At 51.3% G+C, this 22,316-nt stretch overlaps 1 protein-coding gene across 2 annotated transcripts in view; it reads left to right on the top strand.

Annotated features, from left to right (window-relative positions):
• Positions 1-22,316, top strand: part of Rab6b (RAB6B, member RAS oncogene family) — a 57,977-nt gene that overhangs the window by 20,143 nt on the left and 15,518 nt on the right. For both annotated transcript variants that reach the window (XM_027933826.3, XM_027933828.1), the window contains exon 2: positions 9,435-9,493. In XM_027933826.3, coding sequence (XP_027789627.1) covers positions 9,435-9,493 — 59 coding nt within the window. The remainder of the gene's footprint in view (positions 1-9,434; positions 9,494-22,316) is intronic.

The following is a 22,316-nucleotide window of genomic DNA, read 5'->3' on the forward strand; positions in this document are numbered from 1 at the left end:
TGGGCAGGGATGGTTTGCAGTGTCCTGAGATCCTATGGGGCCATGGGGAAGAAGGAGCTGAGGCCAAGGCCAGACGTGTCAATATCTGTGAAATCCACCCTTTTAGATTCTGCAAGTGAGATCATGTAGTGTTTGTCTTCCTGTCTGGCAGAGTAGATCACCACAAAAACAGGTAGCCGAGTGAGGCAGTGAATATGCTATTAGCTTGACTGTGGTTGCCTTCACAGAGCACATGCCTGTCCACATCTGTCTACCTGCATATCACAGCATCACCTGGTACATCACCCGGGCCTCTCCCAGCCCAGGCCTGCTGCCAGCTTGTTTCCCTGGAACTTGCCTCGTTCTGCTGAAGGTAGAGACTCTGGGAAAAGAAGCAGGAGGCGGCCAGGGTGTTGGGATGGGTGGGAAGGGACACTGAGACTGAATCTTCCAGTCCCATCCGGGTCACCATGCCAAGCCCCAGCTGTGGTACCCTGTGAGGCCGCTGGGCCTGGGTAAAGGTGATTGGGTGGACACCTGAGGGACTGACTATACTGAGTCCCCTGCAGGCTCTTGATGATGCCCGTAGTTGTCTTAAGTGTCCTGGTCCCAAGGGACCTTTACGTCCTATTTCACCCTTCCTTTTCCTGCCCTCATCTTTCTATGTGGTTGAATCATGGGCTGCTCTGTGGGATGGGTTTTTCTGGACCCAGGTCCTGCTCCTTCTTGCTCGGATGGGAATGCTGAGGCCCCGAGGGAGCTGTGGTGGGATCGAGACCTACAGCAGGCAGGGGGCAGACAGGAGGCCGGAGCCGCCTTCTGCAGGCTCAGGCTCCCCCTTTCCCAGCAGGTGGGAGACAGCAAGAGATAACCCGGAATGGCCTGCCGCTTTTTCCCACCTGGGCAGGTTTGCAGGGTCACTGTGCTTGGATAGAGAAGATGGGGGTGGGTGGGGGCCAGTGAAGAGGAGACCCAATGGGGAAGCAGGAGGGTCAGGCCTGGGTCAGGCTGGTGCAGGAGAACTGGCCTAGGCTAGAGCTCCGCCCACTCCGTCCCTGCAGGGCCCGCCCTCCTTCTCCTTCCTTCCCTCCAGCTTCCCTGTACCATCTTCTCTGGGTCCCTGGTTGAGAGGCCCAGGCGGCTGAGCATCCTTTGGCAGAGGGAATTAACACACTTAATTAAAGTGTCCAATGAAGAGCTTTGCCTATTTCTTAATTACCGGCAGAGTCTTTGGGGGGATGGTTGGAAATGGGATTTTTCACCTGTTTCCTCATTTATAGTGAGCCAGCCAGGCCCTCGGGGCTCAGGTGGGAGCTGGCAAAACTGCCTTTCTGAGCAGCAGGGCGGGGTGGAATGTGCAGGGGGAGCCTGGCCCCAGGCTTATCTGCTTCTCGGGAAGGAGGGGGCTGGAGTTTCTGCTTTGTGAATACAGGGCGAACGATCGGGAGCAAGACTTGGGCAGGGGTAGCTGGTGTCTCCACCCGTTGGACGTCATCACAGGATTGGGCACCGTGCACCCCATGCTCAGCGGATAACTGGGGACTTTGTGGGTGGAAGTTGCAGGCGAGTGGTGGAGGCCTCTCCTGAAGCTGCTGTAGAGGACAACGACACTGGTCAGGATGGCCTGTCCTGCAGGCAGCGGGGCCAGAGCCAAGCCCGATGCGACTCTCCCTAGCACCCACAGCCTTTCCCACCTGTGTCCTGGAAACTGAGCTGATGGGAGAACTGAGTCTGCTGTGCCCCTCCAGGGTTAGGTGGCTGGGCTGTGGGGAAGCGCACTTGCCTTTTCAGCCCCGGGGCCACCTTCTGACACTGCAGAAGCCCTCTGATGGGGGGAGGGGTTGTGGGTCGAGGATGCAGAGACCCTCTCCCCTGAATGGAGCCTGCTCTCCTTAAAAACACCAGCATCTAAGAGGCAGGCAGTGCAGCAAAGCAACTTGGCTTAGAAATGACGATGAGGTATACCAGGTCCTTCCTGCCTGCCCCTGCCCCTGCCCCAGGCCCCAGCTCTGTGGACCCTCAGGAGGACCAGGCAGAATCCCACCATCTGTCTGGGAGCACCACAGAGCTGGTGTGGGTGGTAGTGAACCTGAGACTCAGAGCAGACTGCAGGCCAAGACTCTGGCTTGGCTGGCGAGGGCCCCCCCAAGAGGGTGCACACCCTCTGCCAGGCTTGGCAAACCCTCCATGAGGTCTCCAGCTGATTTCTTATGCTCTGCCTCACGCTCTGGCCCTACCAACCATCTCTCCACCCACACCCACACCTGCTGTGGAAGTGACAGGGAGGAGAAGTGTACTTCGTGAAGAGAGGCAGTGTCAGAGCAGATGTTTGGGAACTCACTACCTACTCAGCCCTCAGCCTGTGACCTGGACACAAGCCATGCCAGGGAGAACTCATGGAAACAGACCCCCAAGCACTGGGTCAAGCTAGCTTTACATGACAGGCACACGCAGAAGTGTGGGTAAATGTGTGTGTGCAGAGGACACCTCAGCCTTCCATCCGGGGCTCCGCCTACTCCCTCCCTGGGAGCATTTTTCCCTCTGATCCTGTCTCCACCAATCACATCCAGCCCCGCTGCCACCTCCTTCAGAAGGCTGCTGAGATTCCCCCTGCAGGGAGCAGCTCTTCTCTTTTGTGCGCTTCCCAGCAGCCCAGGGGCATTTTAGGTGTTTGCATCTGAAGCCACACCACACTGGCCAAGGGCACCTTGGGAGCAGTGGTGCATCTATGCCCAGTATGGACCTGGCACAGAGGAAGCCCACAGTGGGTGTTTGCTGAGTGGGTAGAGAGCCTCACCGTCCTCTGTAGCGACTTCCAAGCCATCACCAAAATATAAAAAAAAATCTGTTTACCTGGAACCTGCCACAGAGATGGGGTCGGGGGCCCATGAAATGCTGATGGAGTGAGTGGGCCCCCAAGGTGAAGTCCAGGTGGACGCTTGGAGCTGATCGTAAAGGGCCAGCACTCAGTCCACCCTCCACTGGGGAGATTGCCAGGGTGTGGGACCGAGCTCCTCTGGATAGCCCACAGGTGTCACAAGAACTGGCCTGGCTTAAAAAAAAAAAAAAAAAGAATTAAAAGAACAAAATATTTTCATGGAAAATAAACTTAGATCCTTCACTCATGGGATTGGATGACTTCTTTCCCCCTGAAAACAGTGCAGGTGTTTGTGCTTTGGTCTGGTGATTTTAAAGGTTTACATGGGTGACCTGAGTCTGTGGTGATTGCTTGGTGTTTGCACCTCGTCCAGTTGGCTGAAGCTCATGTGCTGGCAGGTGACAGGGAGACATCCTGGGTGCTGCTTCTCAGACTCAGAATGCCTCAGGGTCCTGGCAGCCTCCTCTGCTCACTTTCTCCCCACCCCACTGCCTCTGCCTTGCAATCCCCCATCTCTCACCAGACTCCTGTTCCCAGGCTGGCCCTGAAAGCCACTTTTCCATTGCAATGTAGATTTCTTTCTAAACTCAGGGCTGTTGCTCTGATTATCTAATGATGTCTATCAAACCATCCCCAAACCCAGTGGCTCAAGGCAAGGAGAATATTACGGATTCACAATTGGAGCAGGGCAGGGACAGCATGTGCCTGTTCCCTGTGGCATCAAAGGCAGCTGGCAGGTCAGGGGTGGAGTCCCCTGAGGGCTAGCTTACTGGCAGGTTTGCTGACTGATGCTGGCTACTGGCTGGGGTTCTGTTTTCTTGCCGCCAGGGCACCTCCATATGGTCTCCCTCAGGTATGCTGCCTACCTTGGTCTTCCTCGCAGGTGATGCCGGTCTAAGGCCAGTTCCAGAATGTGAAAGCCAGAGCCTGCTCCCGGCAGAAACTGTGCTGCCTTTTCCAACCCAGCCTTGGGAGTCACACGGTGCCGTTTCTGCCATCTGAAGGGGCCCATCCAGATTCCCCCCCCCCCGTGGAGTGTCAGGGTTGCACTGTGAGAGCTCGTGGGGGTGGGACGCTGTGTGGGCCTGTTGTGGAAATGATGAGCCGCCCCACCTGTCCACATCAGCCTCTGCTCAAGACCCTTCTGGAGTGGCCACTGCCTTCCTTGGCCCGGAACCCGTGCTCCTCCATGGGTCCACCCTGTCCTGCGCCATCTGTTCCTGCCCCCAGAGACCTTGCCTCTCCCTGTTGACCCCACCTCCCTCCACAGCTGGCCCCAGAGATGGGTTTTGGTTTAAATCAACCGTCCAGCCACGTGGAGCTTCCCCAGCTGCCCACCCCCTCCCTCCTCACTTGGGCTCCATTTTCCCTAAGACACAAGTTCAGACCAGGGGGTCTCCAGGGTCACTGACTCACAGCCTCCTCTTGGGAGCCTTGTCTGTCCCTGCCTCTTGTTGGCTCACACCTTCTCCGCCTGGGGTGGCCCTGCTCCCCACCCCCACCTGCAGCCTTGCTGGCAGCCCAGCCCCAGTCTCTGTAGAAGGCTGCTGTGCTCTTCTCAGACCTTTGCAGGAACCAGCAGCGCAACCTCCTGTGGACGAGGCATCTGTTTTGGTGTCAGATCTGCGTGCCTGGCCCTGTGACCTTGGGGATTACAGCTCATTGGATCGTGATGAGGATTAAATGAGGAAACCTAAGAAAAAGTGCCAAATTCCTCACCTGGCGCCTGGCGTTAAGTGGAGGCTCAGCTAGTGTTGGAGGTCCCTTTCCTTCTTTCTGGGGCTCCTGGTAAATGCTCAGTAGTGAATTTTCTCACCCTCCTTTGGTTGGAAGAGGAAAAAAAAAAAAAAAACCCTCCCTGCTTAATCATGTGGGACTAAACTACCAGAAGATTATAAGAACATTGCTGAGCCATGAGGAGCTGGGGGTGGAGGTGGGGGGGGCTCAGTAATGATCTGCCTGCTTATTTTTAATAAAATCCTGCCAGCAGAGCCGAATCTTTGCCCTGGGCAAATGCTCCGCTTTGCAGCAACGGTGTTGGTGAGCTGTTAGAAGACAGGGTGACCTTGAGGACTGAGCTGGGCAGGGAGGAAGGTTTCTGCAGCTGTTGGAGGCGGGAGATCACAGGAGTGGCACCTGCCTCGCTCACCTGTCCTGGTGGAATGCCAAGTGCCACCCCTTCCTAGGCCCCCCTTGGCTATGGCCATTGTTGGTGCCTGCTCAGGTGACTGCTCTGCCTATCCTGCTAACCCCCATGAAAAGACAGGGAGTGGACAGGCCAGTGGATGTGCAAGGTGTCTATTTTAAGTTTCTAGCACCTTCTACCCAGGACAATTGCTGAAGGCAAGAATGGGGTAAGGAAGAAGTCCTGCCTCTAAGAGGAAGAGGAGTTTGGCACAGGGCAGCCCCTTGATCTGTTCTGCTCCTTGATGAGAGGCCTTGACAGGGCTCGGCAGAGGTGGACCAGAGGAGTGCTTTTCAATAATCTCTGCCCAGGTCTAGGAAGTGTCCCAGAGACCGGCAGCCAAGGACACCTTTCCTTGCACTTCATGTCCAAATGTTGCCCATGTTTTGCTCAAAAGAGCTGGTCAGTCCCCTGCAAACTGGTCAGCCTAGGAGCCTCAGAGTTCAAGGTCAAGGCAGAGGCCCTGAAGTCCCAGACTTGCTCAAGGTGGGGGGCTGAGGCAGGACCCACCAATCAGAAGTGCATATGTGTGCCCCAGAGGGCCATGGAAGGCTGGGAAGGAGGAGAAGGTGGGCTGAGCACATCTCAAACTATCCCCAAGCAGAGGGACTGGTTTGGGGGAGGGGCCAGTCCATCTCTCCTGGATGTAGGGGATGGATGGGGGGTAGGGGGTGACCAGGGCACATCTGTGGGCCTCAAAGGCTCCATTCTAACTAGCAGTGCACTTTGGAGAGGAGGAGGACGGGGCTGGGTTGGTGGGTGAAGTGCAGATGGGAGAGCCTCAGGGGACCTTGGGCACAGTGTAATGTCATTTGGGGAGATCTAAATAGCCAAGCCACGCTGACAGTTTGAGACAGGGTTCTGAGCTACATTGTCCTGGCTGTGTGGAGAGTGGAGAGCGACCTCGGAGGGAGAAGAAGAAAGTTTCTGCCCTTAGAAACAGGAAACAGGCCTGTGGAGTAGTGTGAAGCAAGAAGGAGCCGCTCTGTGCTGGGTCTCCCCTATTTACACTGCTCACTCTCACTTCCTGAACCCTCCAGCGTGCCTCAGTTCCTAGTTTCTGACCAGTCCCAAGAAAAAGAAGCCTTGGCTTAATTGGGGCCGTTCCTGGAGCTCCATGACATTCATAGTGGTGGCAGTAATGAACCTTCAGGGTTCTGAAACCCAGCCTGGCCACGGATGCCTGGGCCGGGAGCATCCCAGCCCCTCTCAGCTCTGACCCTGCTCCAGTGGCTGTCAATGTACTTCCCCTGCTATAAACTGAGGATGCCTCAAGTACCTGCTCAGAGCTGAGGGCAGCTAGAAGGTGCCTAGAAGAGGTGGCTTAACCCCCAGCTGCATGTGTCCAGGGGGCAGGGGCCACGTCTCTTCTATGTGTTGCTGCCGTGTACGTCTGTGTCTGGCACGGTGCCTAGCGTGTAGCTGGAACATGCTCCATAAAGACTGGGTTCACATGTCACATGTTGCAGATGCCCATACATATCGACACTGGCCAGGACCAAAGTTCCTCCTGCATAGTCCCAGTAAACAACTTTTCTCCTTCACTCAAACTTGATCCTGCCAGCCGGTACTAATCCATTGCTGCCAGCTGCCGTCACAAGAATGGGCTGCTCAGCATTAGAGGGGATTGCAGGGATTTAAAATTCTCGACAACTCCATGAACTTCCTGTTTCTTTAGTGGCTTTGGGGGATTCCACTGACCGTCCTGTCTCCCTACTCACCGACTCCAGGGAAGAACCTCTGTGGGGAGAAGGAGCATCCCACCTGTCTCCCAACCTGGCTCCCTGAAGCTCACTCTTTTTCCCTGGGGTGTGAGATTCCGGTGTCACTGCCTAGGGGACTTGCCTTGGGCCCTGGGATCCTGACGAGGTGGGAACTTTCCACTGCCTCTCATAAGGGAGGATACTATGCTTTTTCTGTTTCTCCCTGCCCCTCGCTAGCTCAGGGATGCTCCACTTTTCTAAAACTTGGTGGGCCCCTTAGTAGTTCCCAGCCAGCTCCACCTGTGGCCTCAGGGACGATGCCCAATGTGTGTGAAGCCCCCCACTTCTCACCTTCTTGTAAAATTGAAGGGAAGATTTAAAGCCATTTTTGGAAAGCTCTTTCTAGCCAAATTTCTATCAGAAGTTCCCAGGGCCATTTCTGGGGGAAATGGGAAGAGTTTGGGGTGCATTACTGCGCATCTCAGAGATGTTCTTCCAGAAGTAAGGCCATTCTGACTCCAGCTGGTATCTGGTAACTCATTTCTGACAATAGCGACCCAGTGTTGGCCTCAGACTCTAAGGACCCAAATCTCTAGAACTGCCCTCACTTCAGTCACCAAATGAGGTTCCCAAAACATCTATGCTTTTGACCAAGGAACTACAAATTCAGGGTTTTCCCAGTACCCCTCAGGTTCAATAATTTGCTGAACAACAGAGGACTCAGGATGGCACTCTACTTATGATTACAGTTTTATTAAAGGCTATAAATCAAGACCAACCAAATAAAAGAGCACAGAGGGCAAGGTCTGAGAGTGTCCCTAATGCAGAGACTCAGAACCTGTCACCCCCACCCCCACCCCAGGCACACGGTGCACCCACCAACAAGGAAGTGCCACAGGGCTGTCCAGAGTTTCACTGGGTTTTATTGTGTAGGCATGATTGACTGAGCACTGGCCATGGCATTGAAGTCAGTCACCAGCCTCTCTCCCTTCCCTGGAGGTAGGACTGGCTCCAGTTCCCAACTCCTAATCACACCGTTAACAGTCCTACCCAGAGGTCCTCCAGGGCCACTTATCAGTCACCTCATTAGCATCAACTCCTGGGATGGAAGTGGGGCCAGGAATAAAAAAACGACACTCTTATTACTCAGGGAATTCCAAGCCTTTTGAGTCTCTTCTCAGGAACCAGGGATAAAGACAAGTCAAATTCTTTATCAAACAACAATGGTGGTTGTATGCCCCCCCCCCCCCCCCCGCCATCCTTACAGTGTTCTGGAAACTGCCTCAGCTACTCAGTTCCCTGCCATTTTTAAGCACTTCCTATGTGCTTTGTACTTCTGATGTCTGTGATATTATTATATCAGTTTTTAAAATGAGGTCCTCAAGGTGTCACCTTAAGGTGACAGAAAGTATTCGGATGAGATTTGGACTCAAATAACCAATTCTGGGCAAAGTTCAGTCTTCCAAACACAAGCCTCTCACATGCTTCTTCTGGCCAGAGACCGCTGTCTTTCCCTGGGCAAGTCCTGACCATTGAGAGATGATGGGACTCATCTGTTACACTCCTGAGGCTTCAAAACTGGGGCCCTGTTGGGTTGCCCCGCTCCATCATGGCGATGGCCATCCCTGCCCTGCCTATGGAAGCCCTGCTGGGACATGGGCGGTGCAGAGTGGAGAGCTCTCGGCTACACTCCCTTGCTTTCCCCATCAGGGTTACCTGCAGGGTTACCACAGAAAGGGCCCTGTGCCAGCTCAGCCAGGCTGGTGCCCTCTGAGCCTCCCAGGACCAGGACAGAGCCATGGTGGGACAGTATGGGGAAGTAGTCCATGCAGGGCTTGAGCTAACAAATGTCCCTTTACCACGCTTCTTCCCCTCCCAGATGGCTAAAAATGCAGCAGTTGGCATTTCTGCCACCGCCAGGCCCCAGGGCACCTGCTTAGGGTTAGGTCAAAAGCCAAACCCTGTGGTTTGGGAAATTAGCCACATTTGTGGGACTCTCAGGAGACACCCCGGCTTCTCTCGGCCCTACCTGCATGCTCAGTTGGGATGTCACCACCGGCGTTTGCACTTGCAGATGTGTGGGTGAGTCTGCACTTGTCACAGTGCCTGGGGATCCATCCTCTTGGCATTTGCCTATCAGGGTCCAGGGATGCCAGAGATCCTTTGCTGAGCTGGATGGTCAGGCACATGCTAGGGAGGAAGTCCCTGGGAAATGGCCCACTGCCCCTGGTCTCTGGAAAGCCCTCTTTCCCACTGACACCCAGGCTGAATGAGTGGGAACGAAAGAGCAGGATTCCATGACCTCTGACCAGCCACAAGGTGAGAAGTGCAGGTGGACACAGGCAGGTGTAAGGAGCAGCTTGTTTGTTCCACTTGCTCTGATTCTTTGGATATTGCATCATTCGGGCCCTCTGGGTCAAGGAAACCTGGGTCTGGGTAGTGGGAATTCATGGAGCACTGGGTGGCCTCTTTGCCTGGCAGGAACTGCCCTGCAGCCCCACCTGTCATAAACACTTGCCACCCCACCTCAAGGTCCCTCCCTGAGACCAGCCTCCCACTTTGGTGTGTCTGCAACTCAGCGTCCCCTCTGGGCTTTTTGACTTGTGACCTGTTTTGTACGATGAGTTTGAAGACCTTGGCTGCTAGGCTCTGCTTATGGCTGAACAATTCTCTTCTTGTTGTTTTGCAGTCGGAAAGACGTCTCTGATCACGAGGTTCATGTATGACAGCTTCGACAACACATACCAGGTGAGGTCCTGGAGGCCCGCCTCCACCCCGCCCACCCCTCATCGGTGTCTGTGGCCGAGTGACCACAGCCAGCCTCTCTCCAGGGCTTGCTGAGCTGAGATCAGAGTGGGATGGCCCCAGGTTCCTGGGGTATCTGTTTGCTTTGGAGGAGCTTCCCCGCTGGGTATTGGTCCCCAGCCTAGTAAAGATTTTTCTGAAAAGTCTAGATCTCAGAAAGGAAATGTTTTCCAGAGAGAAATCTTAAACACAGAGAGGGGACACATTTCAGTCTGGGTGCTCTCAGCCTTCACAGACAGACTGAGCCATTACAGTGTCTGGATACTTAAAGGGGCAGTCAGGTGGAAGAGGAGCCAGCCAAAATATGGGAGGGGTGGAATGCAGAGCTTTAGGAGAGTTTGCTTCTCCTTGTGTAGTTGTGTTTTCTGGGGCCTTCCATGCACACACTCCGGACCTTTCTCACACATACGTGCACATACTACCACCCCTAGACCTCTCCTGCACATTTAGCCTTTCACACACACCTTCTCTCACACACCACCTTAATACACACACATGCATATGCACACACATACATTCACTCCAACACACACACACACACACACACACACACACACACACCATTGCTAAAGCCCTTCCTTTCTGGAAAGGCTTGTGTGGTGGCCCTGCCCCGCCCTATGTGGGCAGAAGGTTGAATGGCATGACCTCTGGGGCTCTTGGCTCTGGAATGGTGTTCTGAGGTCAACCACAGGCTGACAGGTGGCTCAAAAGCTGAGCAATTGAGGACAGTAGTAACCTTGCCTAGCATCCCTGGTGAGAAGAGGTTTGCACAAGTGGTTCTCTTGCAACCACAGCTTTTTGCAAAAGGCCTCAAACTTAATCATTTATACTATTTTTAGGCTGGGGGGACACTGTTTTCTTCCTTAGGATAGAAACAAATAGTAATGCATTTCTCTAAGCTAATGGGCTTTGTGGGATACTAATTCCAAGAAATGTTAGTAGGTGTTACTTGGAAAAAAAAAAAACAAGGAGGGTGGTGGCTCAGAGCTTGTGTGGAGCTGGGAACTCCAGGGAGCAGGAGTGACTGCCTGCTGCAGGACTTCTCAAGATCTTTCCTTCCTCAGTGTGTGCTTTGATTTGCTGAAAGCAAATGTGATTAGGTGTTTGATCATGGAATCCCTTTGTCATCGAGTTCCCAAGGACAAATATCTATAGACTCACGGGGGACTGCTGTTCTAAGAATGTCCTTCCCTATTGCTGACCTTACAGAGGGTGCAGAGTAGTTCTGTGCTGCTTTTTAGGCTGCCTGTCCCTCTGGACCAGTCCTTCTTGCCTCAGATACCCTCAGAGAGACCCTGTCTGCCTCCCTATTTACTTGTGTTCTGCTGTGGTCTGAGACACTGGATCACCATGGACCAAGTAGAAATTGACCTTGGTGAAGAACAGGAAGGTTGGGGAAAGAGGTCCTGAGTGACACACAGCCCTAGGCCAGGGCTTTGGTCTTGGCCCCATAGTCACATCCTCCCTGGGGCAGGGCTTTTTACCCCATGGGCTCCCAGGATTCTCTCTGGTTCATAAGGGGGCTTCTCCTGCATCAGAGGGGATACCCTATCTAACAGGCTCCTTCAAAGTCTGACTTGGTACTGTGTGTGCATGTGCACACATATTTGTATGATCTCATATATTGTTGTATATTTTTAATATTAAGTTACTTAGCATACCTCCTGTTAGCATCCCATTGAGAACAATGAGATTTGGGTCTGCTTGGTGTTTTGGGCAGTGGTGGGCAGAACTTCTGCGCTCTTACCCCACCTCTGTCTCCAGGCCACCCCATTACTTTCTTGTACCCATTATTGTCAAGTATCTATAGTTGGGCAGCCCACTACCTGCAGCTTGGTGGCCTCTCTGCTTGACACTCCCTGACAGTGGCACTGTCACCCCCCCACATACCATGGCTGTCACTGCTAAAATGCTCTTTCCACTCCCTTCCTGTCCGCTGTGAGTGTTCTGACTCACGTGGCTGAGAGCAAATGCTTGCTGGGCAGCGAGGCTTGCCATGCTCCGCTTGCCACCCTGACCCTACTTGTCCCGTGGCTAACTCAACCTCCTGACTCTAGGGCGGCTCCTCTGTGCTTCCGGCCTGGTGGAAGCCAGGATGCCCTTGGAGCACCACTGTATTGCCAGGCCCAGGAGAGGGCCTGGCCATAGATGGTGTCACAGATGCCAGGGGCACAGAGCTGGCTTGAAGAGACGCTTCCTGTCTGGGTTTTTAGACCTCATCAGACTGAGAGGCCCTGAGGCCTCACTCAATGTCAGGGCAAGAAAGACAAGAGAAATCCCAGGGAGACAACCGCCCTCTCCATTGTAGGGCTTTCTGACTTATTTTTTCTCTGGCGCAGGTGGAATCCTTTCCTAACATCCTTTAAAATGGTAATTAGGCTGGGAAGCTGGGCCCCAGCTCTGCACACACAGGCTGGTTTTAATGAATCCTCTGGAGATGGGAGAGGCCTGTTATTTTATTTTGTTTGTCTCAGTGTGGTAGCGGAGGTGTATGGGAAGTAGACAGGACCCCCAAGGGCTTTGGGGGATGAACTTAACCTCCTCCCAATTTGTGCCCCTGAATGGTGACACCCCCATCATCCCCCACAACAACAGTCCCTGATTGTGCTCCTCTGAGTCTCCTGCCTCTTCCAGACCATGGGCTCCCTGCGGTGGCCACAGAGCTCCCCTACCCCACCTCTGGGCACTGACTGGCCTCTCATCAGACAAACTGCACCTCCTCTACAAGGTGGGGTCACGCACATGCATACATGCAGACGCACACACATGTGCACACATGGACACCCAGCACCTGGGTCCTGACATCTGGTGGCCCTCCCTAAATACTGCTTCTTCGGTCTGCATACCTTCCTGCCTCCAGCCAGTGGCTGCAGCGAATCCTCCTTGTCTCCCCACCTGCTCCCAGCCTCCTCTCCGGGAAGCATCCATCCCCACCTTGTCTGCAACTCCTCACACCCAAGGGACCCCGCCACGAGCCCGATTCACCCAGCACTCTTCACGCTGAGGTGCTAATGTGGAAGGGGAGGGTGAGCAGGATGGTATCCGGGTGACGGCAGTGGTGTCTGCTGTGAGCACTGTGACTACTCAGGGGCAGCTCACGCCTGCCCTGGGCGGCTGAGTGGCCCTGTCCCTGGCTTTCATCATTGCATCTGCCTGGGTTCTGGCTCCTAGCAGATCTGCAGCTGGACATGGCCCTGGATGTGGATCCCAGGTTACCCTGAAAGAATATCAGTGATGTCAACACAAAGAAGACAGAGTCCAAATGAATAAGGGTCCAGCAACCAAGATATTTGAAAGTGGCTTCTTGGGGCCACCTGTGAGAGGCTGGGGAGAACATGGACTCCAAACACCCTAAGAACTGATGAGTTTCCTGGAACAGAATATAGAGAAGGGGTGAAATGCCACTCGAGAGGCCTTGATAGAACTCGAGATACTAGCTGTTTGCATGTGATGTCCAGGTAATCACCCCAGCACCCTGGGGAGACAGCAACAGGACCTTACCACATTCCAGGAAGTCAGAGTGAGGGGCACACAAAGGAAAAGGACTCAGCGTGTCCCTTGACACACTCTAGCTCTTTTGTCTCCTTTAAAAGGAGGCATTCAGGCCCTGAATTCACTCTCCAGCATCATGCACGCAAGGAGGCCAACAGAGGAGGCCCGGGTTCCAATCCCAGGTCTGTCACGAAACTGGGAGTCTCTGGCCAAGCCCTTCAGTTTCTTAGAATTGCATTTTTTAACCTGGAAATTGAGTGGCCTTTTACCTCCACATCACCCAGACCAGTGGCCTCAAAACTGTAAAAGTAGGATTGTGGTTATTTTATTTGTGCAATACTAGGGATTGAACCCAGAGCCTTGCACGGGCAAGGCAAGTGCTCTAACACCAAGTTACATCCATAACGGGAATATGGTTAATTTGTATTTAAAGCATAGCTCATGTAGTCTAGATGATGGAATGGTATGGGCCAAAGTGCTCTCAATACAAATGTGCATTATTGTATGTTATGGAAAAGCCAAAACAAAAATAACTGCAACTCCAAAACAAACTAAGTTGATAGTGATGGAGTGAAACTAACAATAACTTGCCTGTGTGTCCGAAATGCATGTGTGTCGCACTCTTACATGTGCAATTGTACAATGCTTTGCAGCTCTCCCAGATGTGCTTGATCCCTGGCAACATGGCGATCTTACTCTGTGAGGGCAATAGAAAGTCCTGTCCCTGTCTCCGCCAGGTGCTGATGTCAAAATGTGAGGCAACATTCTTATATAGTGAAATTGAAATGCCAGTCACTGGGGGAAGATGACCCTGCCTTCAGAGACCCACTTGGGCCCTGCCAGCCATCCAGGTGCTCCTCTGGACATTGACCTGGGACTGCTCTCTAGGCCACCTTGCCCAGGCTCCAACATCCTTCCTTTCCCTCCCTCTTCTCCTCTGCCTTTCCTTCCCTTTTATCAGTCATTATAAGTAGGAATGTGGGTCACCCTTTAATTCAGAAAGGTGGCTGTGGCTTCCACAAGGAAAGGCTTTCTGGGTGCAGAAGTCGTGGTGGAATTTGGGTCGGCACCTTGTGTGGTGATGCTGTTGGGCCCTGGGGCTCTCACTCTGATCCTGCTCCATCTCCTTGGCACGCGGGCTCCCATCTTCCTGCAGATTGGCGGCGGCTGCTTCAGACCTCATGTCCACATTAAGGGCAGAAAAAGAAAGCAAGAATTTTGCTGGAATCTCTCCTCAGGCCGACTGCTGCTTCTGTCTTAATGGCCAGAATCAGGTCACAGGAGCACCCTTAGCCTCTAGAGAGGCTGAGAGACAGCAGAGTTTGGTTTTAGAGTCTCTAAGGCAGAGGGCATAGGACATTGCCAGGGGCACCAGCTGACGCATTTGAGGAGCTAAATGGACCCATGATGCGATCCTCTGTCCCAGATATCACCCAGCCTTCCTAATTCGGTGTGCAGATTACACACAGGTAAGTTCTCAGATGCCCTTAAAGCCACCACCTGGAACCTCTTTCACTCTAAGAGCTGAAGGAGGGCTGGCCTACCTGGACCCAGCTGTCCCCACTCAGGAGAGCTCTCGGGGAGCTTCAAGCCATGCATCCCTGGACATGGGTGTGGCTTTGAAGGGACTAACAGATTTTGATGTGAATAAGCCCTTATTTAAAGTTTGAAAGTATGTATCATTTGCTTGATGTTCAGACCAGCGTCAGGAAATTAAAGAGTGACCGATAAGTTAAATTGGCCACCGCAGACTTTGAAAGAAGCCAGGTACCTGCTCGGTGGCCTCAGGAGCCAACCTCCCCTCCCCCAGGGCATACTCAGAGCTTTTGACCAGAAGAGACCTTGCCCAACATGTTTTCCAGAGGCTGCCATCTCTTCCCCCACAAAGTGCCCACTTGCCAGTCTGAAGCCTTAAGTTTTGCCAGACTCATTTGCATTCTATTTTGCATGACTTTACCCGGATACTTTCATCTGATGTTTGGTGGTGCAGAGCCTGGAACAGCAGCTTCATTGTCAAGGGCTTGTCATGCCCAGCTGCTTTCCGCCACTTATGGATGCTTCCCCAGTCCTCAGCCCAGGCCTCGCCAAGGCTGAAAGAAGACACATACATGCCTTTTCATTATTTCTTTTCCGAAGAAGAGAATCTTGAGTCAACTTATGTAAATTACCATTCAGATTTCCACTGCAGACTCTTTTTACTGTATCTTGTCAGAATAGGGATGCAAAAATTATACCTCAGAATAAATGCACATAGCCAAAAAATTTCAGTCAGTGCCTTCGAGAGCTCTCTGCTCAGGAATCAGCTGGGCCATTAGCCGTTCTGTGCAGAGGGAGGTGTGTAATGAACCATCCTTTCTGTGCAAAGCACATCTTGAACCCCTGTGGATACTGCTTAACACCATGTTCAGAAGAAGATAAAGGTGGGTGCAGCTGTGAAATCTCTAAGATTCCCTGCATTTTGGATAAAATAAAGCAGCTGCCATTTTTTCTTAGTGCTGTTTGCAAGCACACAGTTAAGGAAAGGAATAAATAAGCATTGCCAGGTTTGGGGCAACCTAATTTCAGCAAAGGGCAGCCTGGTACTTTCAGAAGACATGGTAGCAGGTAGCAGGTGCAGACAGCATGGGTGCAGAGGGGTCGGGAGAGAGTCATGGGGATCCCGCACCAGCAGGAGACTCCTCAGAGTCAAGACTCCTGCTCATGTGGTCTTGATATCCTGTGTTTACCACCCTGTGGAATAGTTACCAGCAAAAATAACTTGCTCCATACCTCATAACATAAAAATGAAAAACAGAATACTACTTTGACCAAGACTGTACTACAAGCTAGGAAAGGGGGTTGGTCTCTTTTACGATTTACCTTTCTGAAGGTAAGTCTTTCCTGAAGCCCTGGGAACACTAGTTTAGAGGGATGCTAATAGGGATGACAAGCATTCTTTGATATGGCAGCAGGAGAGGTCCTCTACTGCAGAGACCCTCCACTAGGAGCAGGAATATGTAAGCCTTTCCCAGACATACTGGCTCACAGTTTGCTCTTGTCTTGAAGATCACTCCACAAGGCCATTACACATGATCAGACTGGGAGACATTGTTGGAGGATCTCCGTGGGCTGGGTTTTGCAGATCCGCTTGGAAATCCCTGGGTCATTTGGTCACTAATAGCAGATCCTCATTTTTGTTTAATGCTGCATAGTAGAGAATACAGAATACCTTCAGGTAGTCTAACTCATTTGGTCCAACAATCCTTAGGAAAGCTGTGGCTGTCCCTGTGGTTGTTAGAGGTGAGGAAACAGGGCACGAGAGGCTAAGCCCACTTTTCCAAGATACTCTCCATCTGATTCTTCTAAGCCCATCAGACCACTCAGACCCACCAGAGCAGTGGTCGAGCTCACTGAAAACAGACTGGGCCCGTGGGCACATGAGCCCACCCAGGCCCACTGGAGTGTGGCATCCTGCCAGCTGCATGGTAGCTCCTCTGCAGCTCCCGTGGTCTGTCCTGGGAGGCACTGTGTGCTCCTTGCCCTAAGCAGCCTGTGAAGGCTCCTGATCATCTAGGCCCCAGTACACTGAGGGGCTATGTGCATATCATGGATCTGGGCTTCATCTTCAAAGAAGAAGCCCCCCCCATGCTCCCACATTCTCATATCTACACAAGTATAATGCACCCATGCATACCCACAGATGCATGCCCCCATGTGCAGATAAAACATGAACTTGTGTGTCCCCACTCATCCACATATCTGCTCATGCAGTTCATACCCACATGTCATCAGTGCATGCCTGTGTGAGCTCTGTTCACCTTTGAGAGGGAGGGTACCCGTGACAGATCATAGGGAATCACCAAGGTGGCTGGGCCTTTTGTGGAAGGGTGCGGCCTATCCGCGTAGTTAGTTCTTTTTGTCTGGTGACTCCGTAGTCCTCCAAAGTGGACCTGAAGTGACAGCCACAGATACAAGCATACTACAGAGGCCGAGGAGGAAAAAAAAAAAAAAATCAGTGCCATAAGGAAAGGAGGGCAGGGAAAATAAAGATAGCTATCACAGAGATGTTGACGGAGCTCATTAGTTCTCTCTCTCGTTCTCTCATTCTCTTTCACATCTGTCAACACATCTGTCAACAAATCTAGGCTGCCTATCAGTGCCTCCCAGGAAAAACCACAGCTAGCTGCAGAGGAGCTACCATGCAGCTGGCCGAGGGTCACACTCCAGTAGACCTGGGTGGGGTTGTGTGCCCAGAGGGTCCCGGTCTGTTTTCAGTGTGCTCTGCCAGTGCTTGGCTGGGTCCCAGTGGTCTGGTGGGCTTACAACACTGGAATCATAAGAAGCTCCAGGGTTTTCATGGTCAGCCAGATGTTGCTGCCATTTGAACGAGTTGATGCAGTAAGGCAGGGACAATGGTCAGGTTTAGAATGGAGGGTTTCTGTGGACCAGCCTGCAAAAAGGCACATGAAATGGCTTGACAGGTAGGGTGTCTCATGGCAAGGTGACCAGCAAGGCAGAGGTTCCCCTCACATGGCAATTTGTGAAGCAGACCCTCACAGACCTCTAAAGTTTGAGGCCAATCTACTCGGGCTCCCCTGTTGAAACCATTCTGTAGAAAGTGGACAAAGCAACCAAAGCCAACGGCCTGCGAGGGTCTGAGTTGGCACAAGACAGAACTGGAAGACCCAGCAGAATAGGTCTTCCAGACAGAGCCCAGCAGCCCCAGAAACCCCAGGTGCCCATCGGCTTTGATCTTAACCAGTCTCATGGGTGCTCAGCCTAGCTACTTCCCCAAACCACTCCTGGACTGCACCCATCCCCTGCGAGGAGGGGGATGCCCATCAGCTTCATGCCTCTCTACTCCGGTGGCATGCGTGACATCCAAGCATAGTCCCTTTTCATTAGTTCTTGCAGTTTGGTTGCAGAGGCCTCCAGAGAAACAACATCTGGGACCATCCCCTAGAGGATACCCTAGCTGGGATGTGTCTTATAGGAGCCAGACCATGAAAGTCATCCTGTATTTCCTCCACCCAAAACCCATGAGTTAGCATCCGAGAAGTCCCAGCATAGTCCTTTCAACTTCGCTGACTTGCCGTGAGACCTTGGGAAAATCTCTTTCCTTTTGTGTAAGCCCCGGTTTGTCATCTGCTCAATGGAGATGGCATTCTCAGCCAGGCAAGCTCTCCTGCTCTGGCTTTTTTGTTAAAGGTCCCTTGTCCCAATGCACCCAGCCTCTCTATCCACATGTCCTAGGCATCATCTGCATGCTCCCCTTCCTCTCCAACCTCTCCCCTTACCTATCTTCTAGAACTTGCAGCAGGTTCTGGTTTATCTTTCTTACCTTTGTCCCATCCTTCAACCAGAATTGCTTTCCTAAAGCCCTGGCTACATAGGAAGTCCCTCTGGCTTTACCCAGTTCTCGGGCTCCATCTTGTCCTCTCCCCCACTGCCCTACACAGTCCACCGGACCTGAATCTTTTTTCTTTTTTCCTAAAGGAAATGTGGGGCTTCACATCTCAGGGTGCTCGAAGACCTGGCTTTTATCTAAAACAGATGGTCTCTTGCCTTCACTGCCCCAGCCGAGGTTTGTTTTTCTTTCCCATACTGGGGATTGGACCCAGGTTGCTCCACCACTGAGCTACATCCCTAGCCCTTTTTATTTTGAGACAGAGTCTTGCTAAGTCGCCTGGACAAGCCTTGAACCTGCAAATCCTCCTGTCTCGGCCTCCCAAGTTGCTGGGATTATAGGTGTGCTCCACCACACCAAGCTTTGACCCAGGTGTTTATCTTTCTAAAGCTCTTAATTCTTTCAGAATTCCTAGTTCCTGTTAGTATCTTTTCCCTTCAGGCTGAACCATGTCCTTTAACATTTTTTTTTTTTTTTGAAGTGCTGCAGGCCACAGTTTCTTTGTTTTCATTTACCTAAAAATGTTTTGATTTTACCTCCACTTTTGAAGAATATTTTTTCTGCATTTAGTAATCCGAGTCCACTTATTCTTTCTGCTGGCACCTTAGTGATGTCATTCTGCTGTGCCGGCCTCCCAGTTTTTCTGTCGGCTGTCATCCCTGTCATCATTCCCTTGCATGCCATGTCTCATTTTTCTCTGGCTGTTTGTAAGATCTGATCTTTATATTTGGTTCCAGCAATTGGACTTTGATGTGAATTGATTTTGGGGGGGCGGGGGACTGGGGATTGAACTCAGGGCCACTGAGCCACATCTCCGGCCCTATTTTGCATTTTATTTAGACACAGGGTCTCACTGAGTTGCTTAGTGCCTCGTTTTTTGCTGAGGCTGGATTTGAACTTGCAGTCCTCCTGCCTCAGCCTCCCCAGCCGCTGGGATTACAGGCGTGTGCCGCTTCACCTAGGTGTTTGTTTGTTTGTTTAATCCTACTTAATTACCAAGTTTCTTGAATGTGTAAATGTAGCTTTTTATTTATGAATTTAGGAAACTTTTGGCCATTATGTCTTCAAAACAATTTTGTGTTCCATCCTTCCTATCCTCTTCTGGGACTGCAATTAAACTGTTTGATATTGTGCTACGCATTATCAAGGCTCTATGAGGGAATTTTTAAAATTTCTTTTCTCTCTGTGCTTCCTTTTGGATAATTTCTATTGATCTGTTTTCAGCTTCTCTGTCTGTTACAGCTGTACTCTCCAATTTACTGTTAAACCCAGCAGTAATTTCTAAATTCATTTATTGATCTCTCAGTTCTAAATTTTGTATCCGATTCTTCTTTATAGTTTCTCTTTGCTGAAATGTTTGAATCTGTGCCTTCATTATAAGCATAATTTTCTTCATATATTTGAGCATAATAACATTAACAGTTGTAATATAATTATTGCTACTTTTAACATCTGGGTCAGCTCAGGGTTGGGCTCCATTTATTCTCTTTGTTCTTGAGTACGGCTCACATTTTCCTCTCATTTGCTATGCATAGGAATTTGAGGTTATAGCCTCCATCCACGTTGTGATTAAGACCATGAACTCTACTTGCCTTGTTTGATAAGAATTAGTTTTTTCAGCAGGCAGCTAAATTGTTTGGATCCCCCATTTCTCAGTTCTCTCCCTTGTGATAGGCAGCAACTGAAAGTCCTGTTTGGATTTTTTATATATTATTTATTTGTTTGTTTGTTTATTTATTTATTTATTGTCTTTTGTTTTCAGTCTCCAGTAGGCTGCTTGGGGCAGCATCTATTTGCACACTTTGGGGTCCCTTCTCTGTAGCTTTCTCGTCTCCAGGATTTATTTCACAGTACTGGGGATCGAACTCGGGGCCTCGTGCATGCTAGGCAAGAGCTCTAGCACGGAGCCACATCCCCAGCCCTCCTCCAAGATTTTCTGGCAGCTTTGGTAATTTTGCAGTCAATCCTTTAATTTCTTCATCAGTAAAACTGTGGGTTTCTTTCCAACTCTTCCAACCCCTCAGCTGCAACTGGGGCCTGCCCACAGGTGAGGAGTCATAAAAACCAGAATTTTATCGGTGTTTTTCCTTTTAATTGATTTTGACCGATTCCCTTCCAGTTTCTACCTGCTTTAGGCAATTTCCAGAAACTTCAGACAACGGTTTTATTTTGTTCAGAGTTCACAATAGTCATCTGCAAGGAGGGTTGGAGGATTTTTGTCCGCCATGACAAACGTCAGAGCTCCCATGCTCCCTCCCCGTGAGATGTCTTTCCATCCTCCGATACTCCCCCACACTCCCCTGCTGGAAAGCTTATATGCATATCTGCATATTTAGCACTTGCTTATTTGCCCCATCATTCCTCAAGAACTCTACCAGAAGCAAAGTCTTCCAGTCCTGCACCCCTAGAAGCTCTCTATCTGGCAGCCACAACCCTCTGTATCAGCTTCTCCACGAAGTCGGAAGCTCCCGGTGGGCGGCACACAATAGGCACCAGAAGTCATAAGTGACTGGGTACAAATTTCTTGTCTGCCTGCTGCAAAGGAGGTGCCCAGGAAAAACCATGTCCACCTTCTCCCTGCAGATCTGACCTTTCTGGGAGAGATGGGCCCCAGCTGGCAGCCATGTGGAGCCAGCTGCTTGTGTCTTGTGTCTGGGAAAACAGATGCTGCCAAGGAGCTAGAAATGCTCTGGTAATGGAGAGCCAGCCAAATCCCCCCCCCCCGCCTTTTTTTTTTTTTTAAAGTTCCTTCTATTCTGTCCTTAGAGAGCTGACTTTATTTTTTTTTTCCTGCTAAAATGCAAATTAACTTCCTCTTAAGTGGGCTCTGCTGAGCTATTATGGCTAATGACCATCAAGTTTGGACAACAGGGAGCCAGACAGGATGTGACCCAAAGGCAAACGGAGTGTCAGTTTCAGAAACTGAAGGGATTTCAGGAAGCAGAGAGAGAGATAGAGAGAAGGGGAGAGAGAGAGAGAATAGCTGAAAAGTCAGCAGCAGGGACTGTGCAGTTAGGGAGATGTGGATTCACCTCCCAGCTTTGGCAACCGCGGACTGTGCGGCCTTGCTTCTGAGTGAGCCTGGCTTCTTCATCTAGGACCAGAATCTTCCTCTGCATAGATATGCCCCTCTGCAGGGAACCTGCTGCTGCCAGATGCCACATTTATTGCAAATGAGTTGTCTGAGAACTCGCTGGGATTCTGATTCCAGACTCAAGCAGACACCCAGAGCTTGGGATGGTGTCTGCCTGAATGGGGCTCAGGAATCTACATGTTTATCCAGCTCCTGATGTGATTGGCTGCAGGCTGAGAATTGCTGACTGGCTGGCCAGAGGCAGAGATTGGCCAGGATGAGATCTTCCCAATTCAGTCAGGATAGTTAAATGAGGGGCCTTGGAAGCAACCTGAGGATTTGGAAAGTGACTTTCAGAGAAGCTAGATCTCAAATCCTGAATACCTATTAACCAGGTGGAAGAATATCCCGAGAAGAGAATGGCACTAGAAAAGGTAAACGGAGCGACTTGGAAGTTCCGAACAGTATCGTCACAAAGTCAAGCTGGGTGTTGAGCTCATCGGAAGCCAAGCAGCAATGGCAAGCCCCGAACAGCTTTGTAGGCCAAACCCAAAGGTTTGGATTATTTCCTAGGGACCAGCAGGGAGCGATGTGGTCGGCTGTGTATTTCAGAAAAACACACTGGTTGCTGTATGAACAATAGTCACAAGAGAAAAGCTCGAAATCCAAGAGGCCAGTCAGGCAGCAAAGTGATTCAGGTAAAAGAGGTTGGTTCAAGGTTTACGTGAAGGCAGTCCTGGTGCAGAGGGAGAGAAGGGGACCCTCGAAGACATTAGGAGGCAAAATAGAAAGTAGTCTCTTGCCTCTGGCTTTCC

This window comes from Marmota flaviventris, chromosome 8, assembly GCF_047511675.1.
Source record: "Marmota flaviventris isolate mMarFla1 chromosome 8, mMarFla1.hap1, whole genome shotgun sequence".
NCBI lineage: Eukaryota > Metazoa > Chordata > Mammalia > Rodentia > Sciuridae > Marmota > Marmota flaviventris.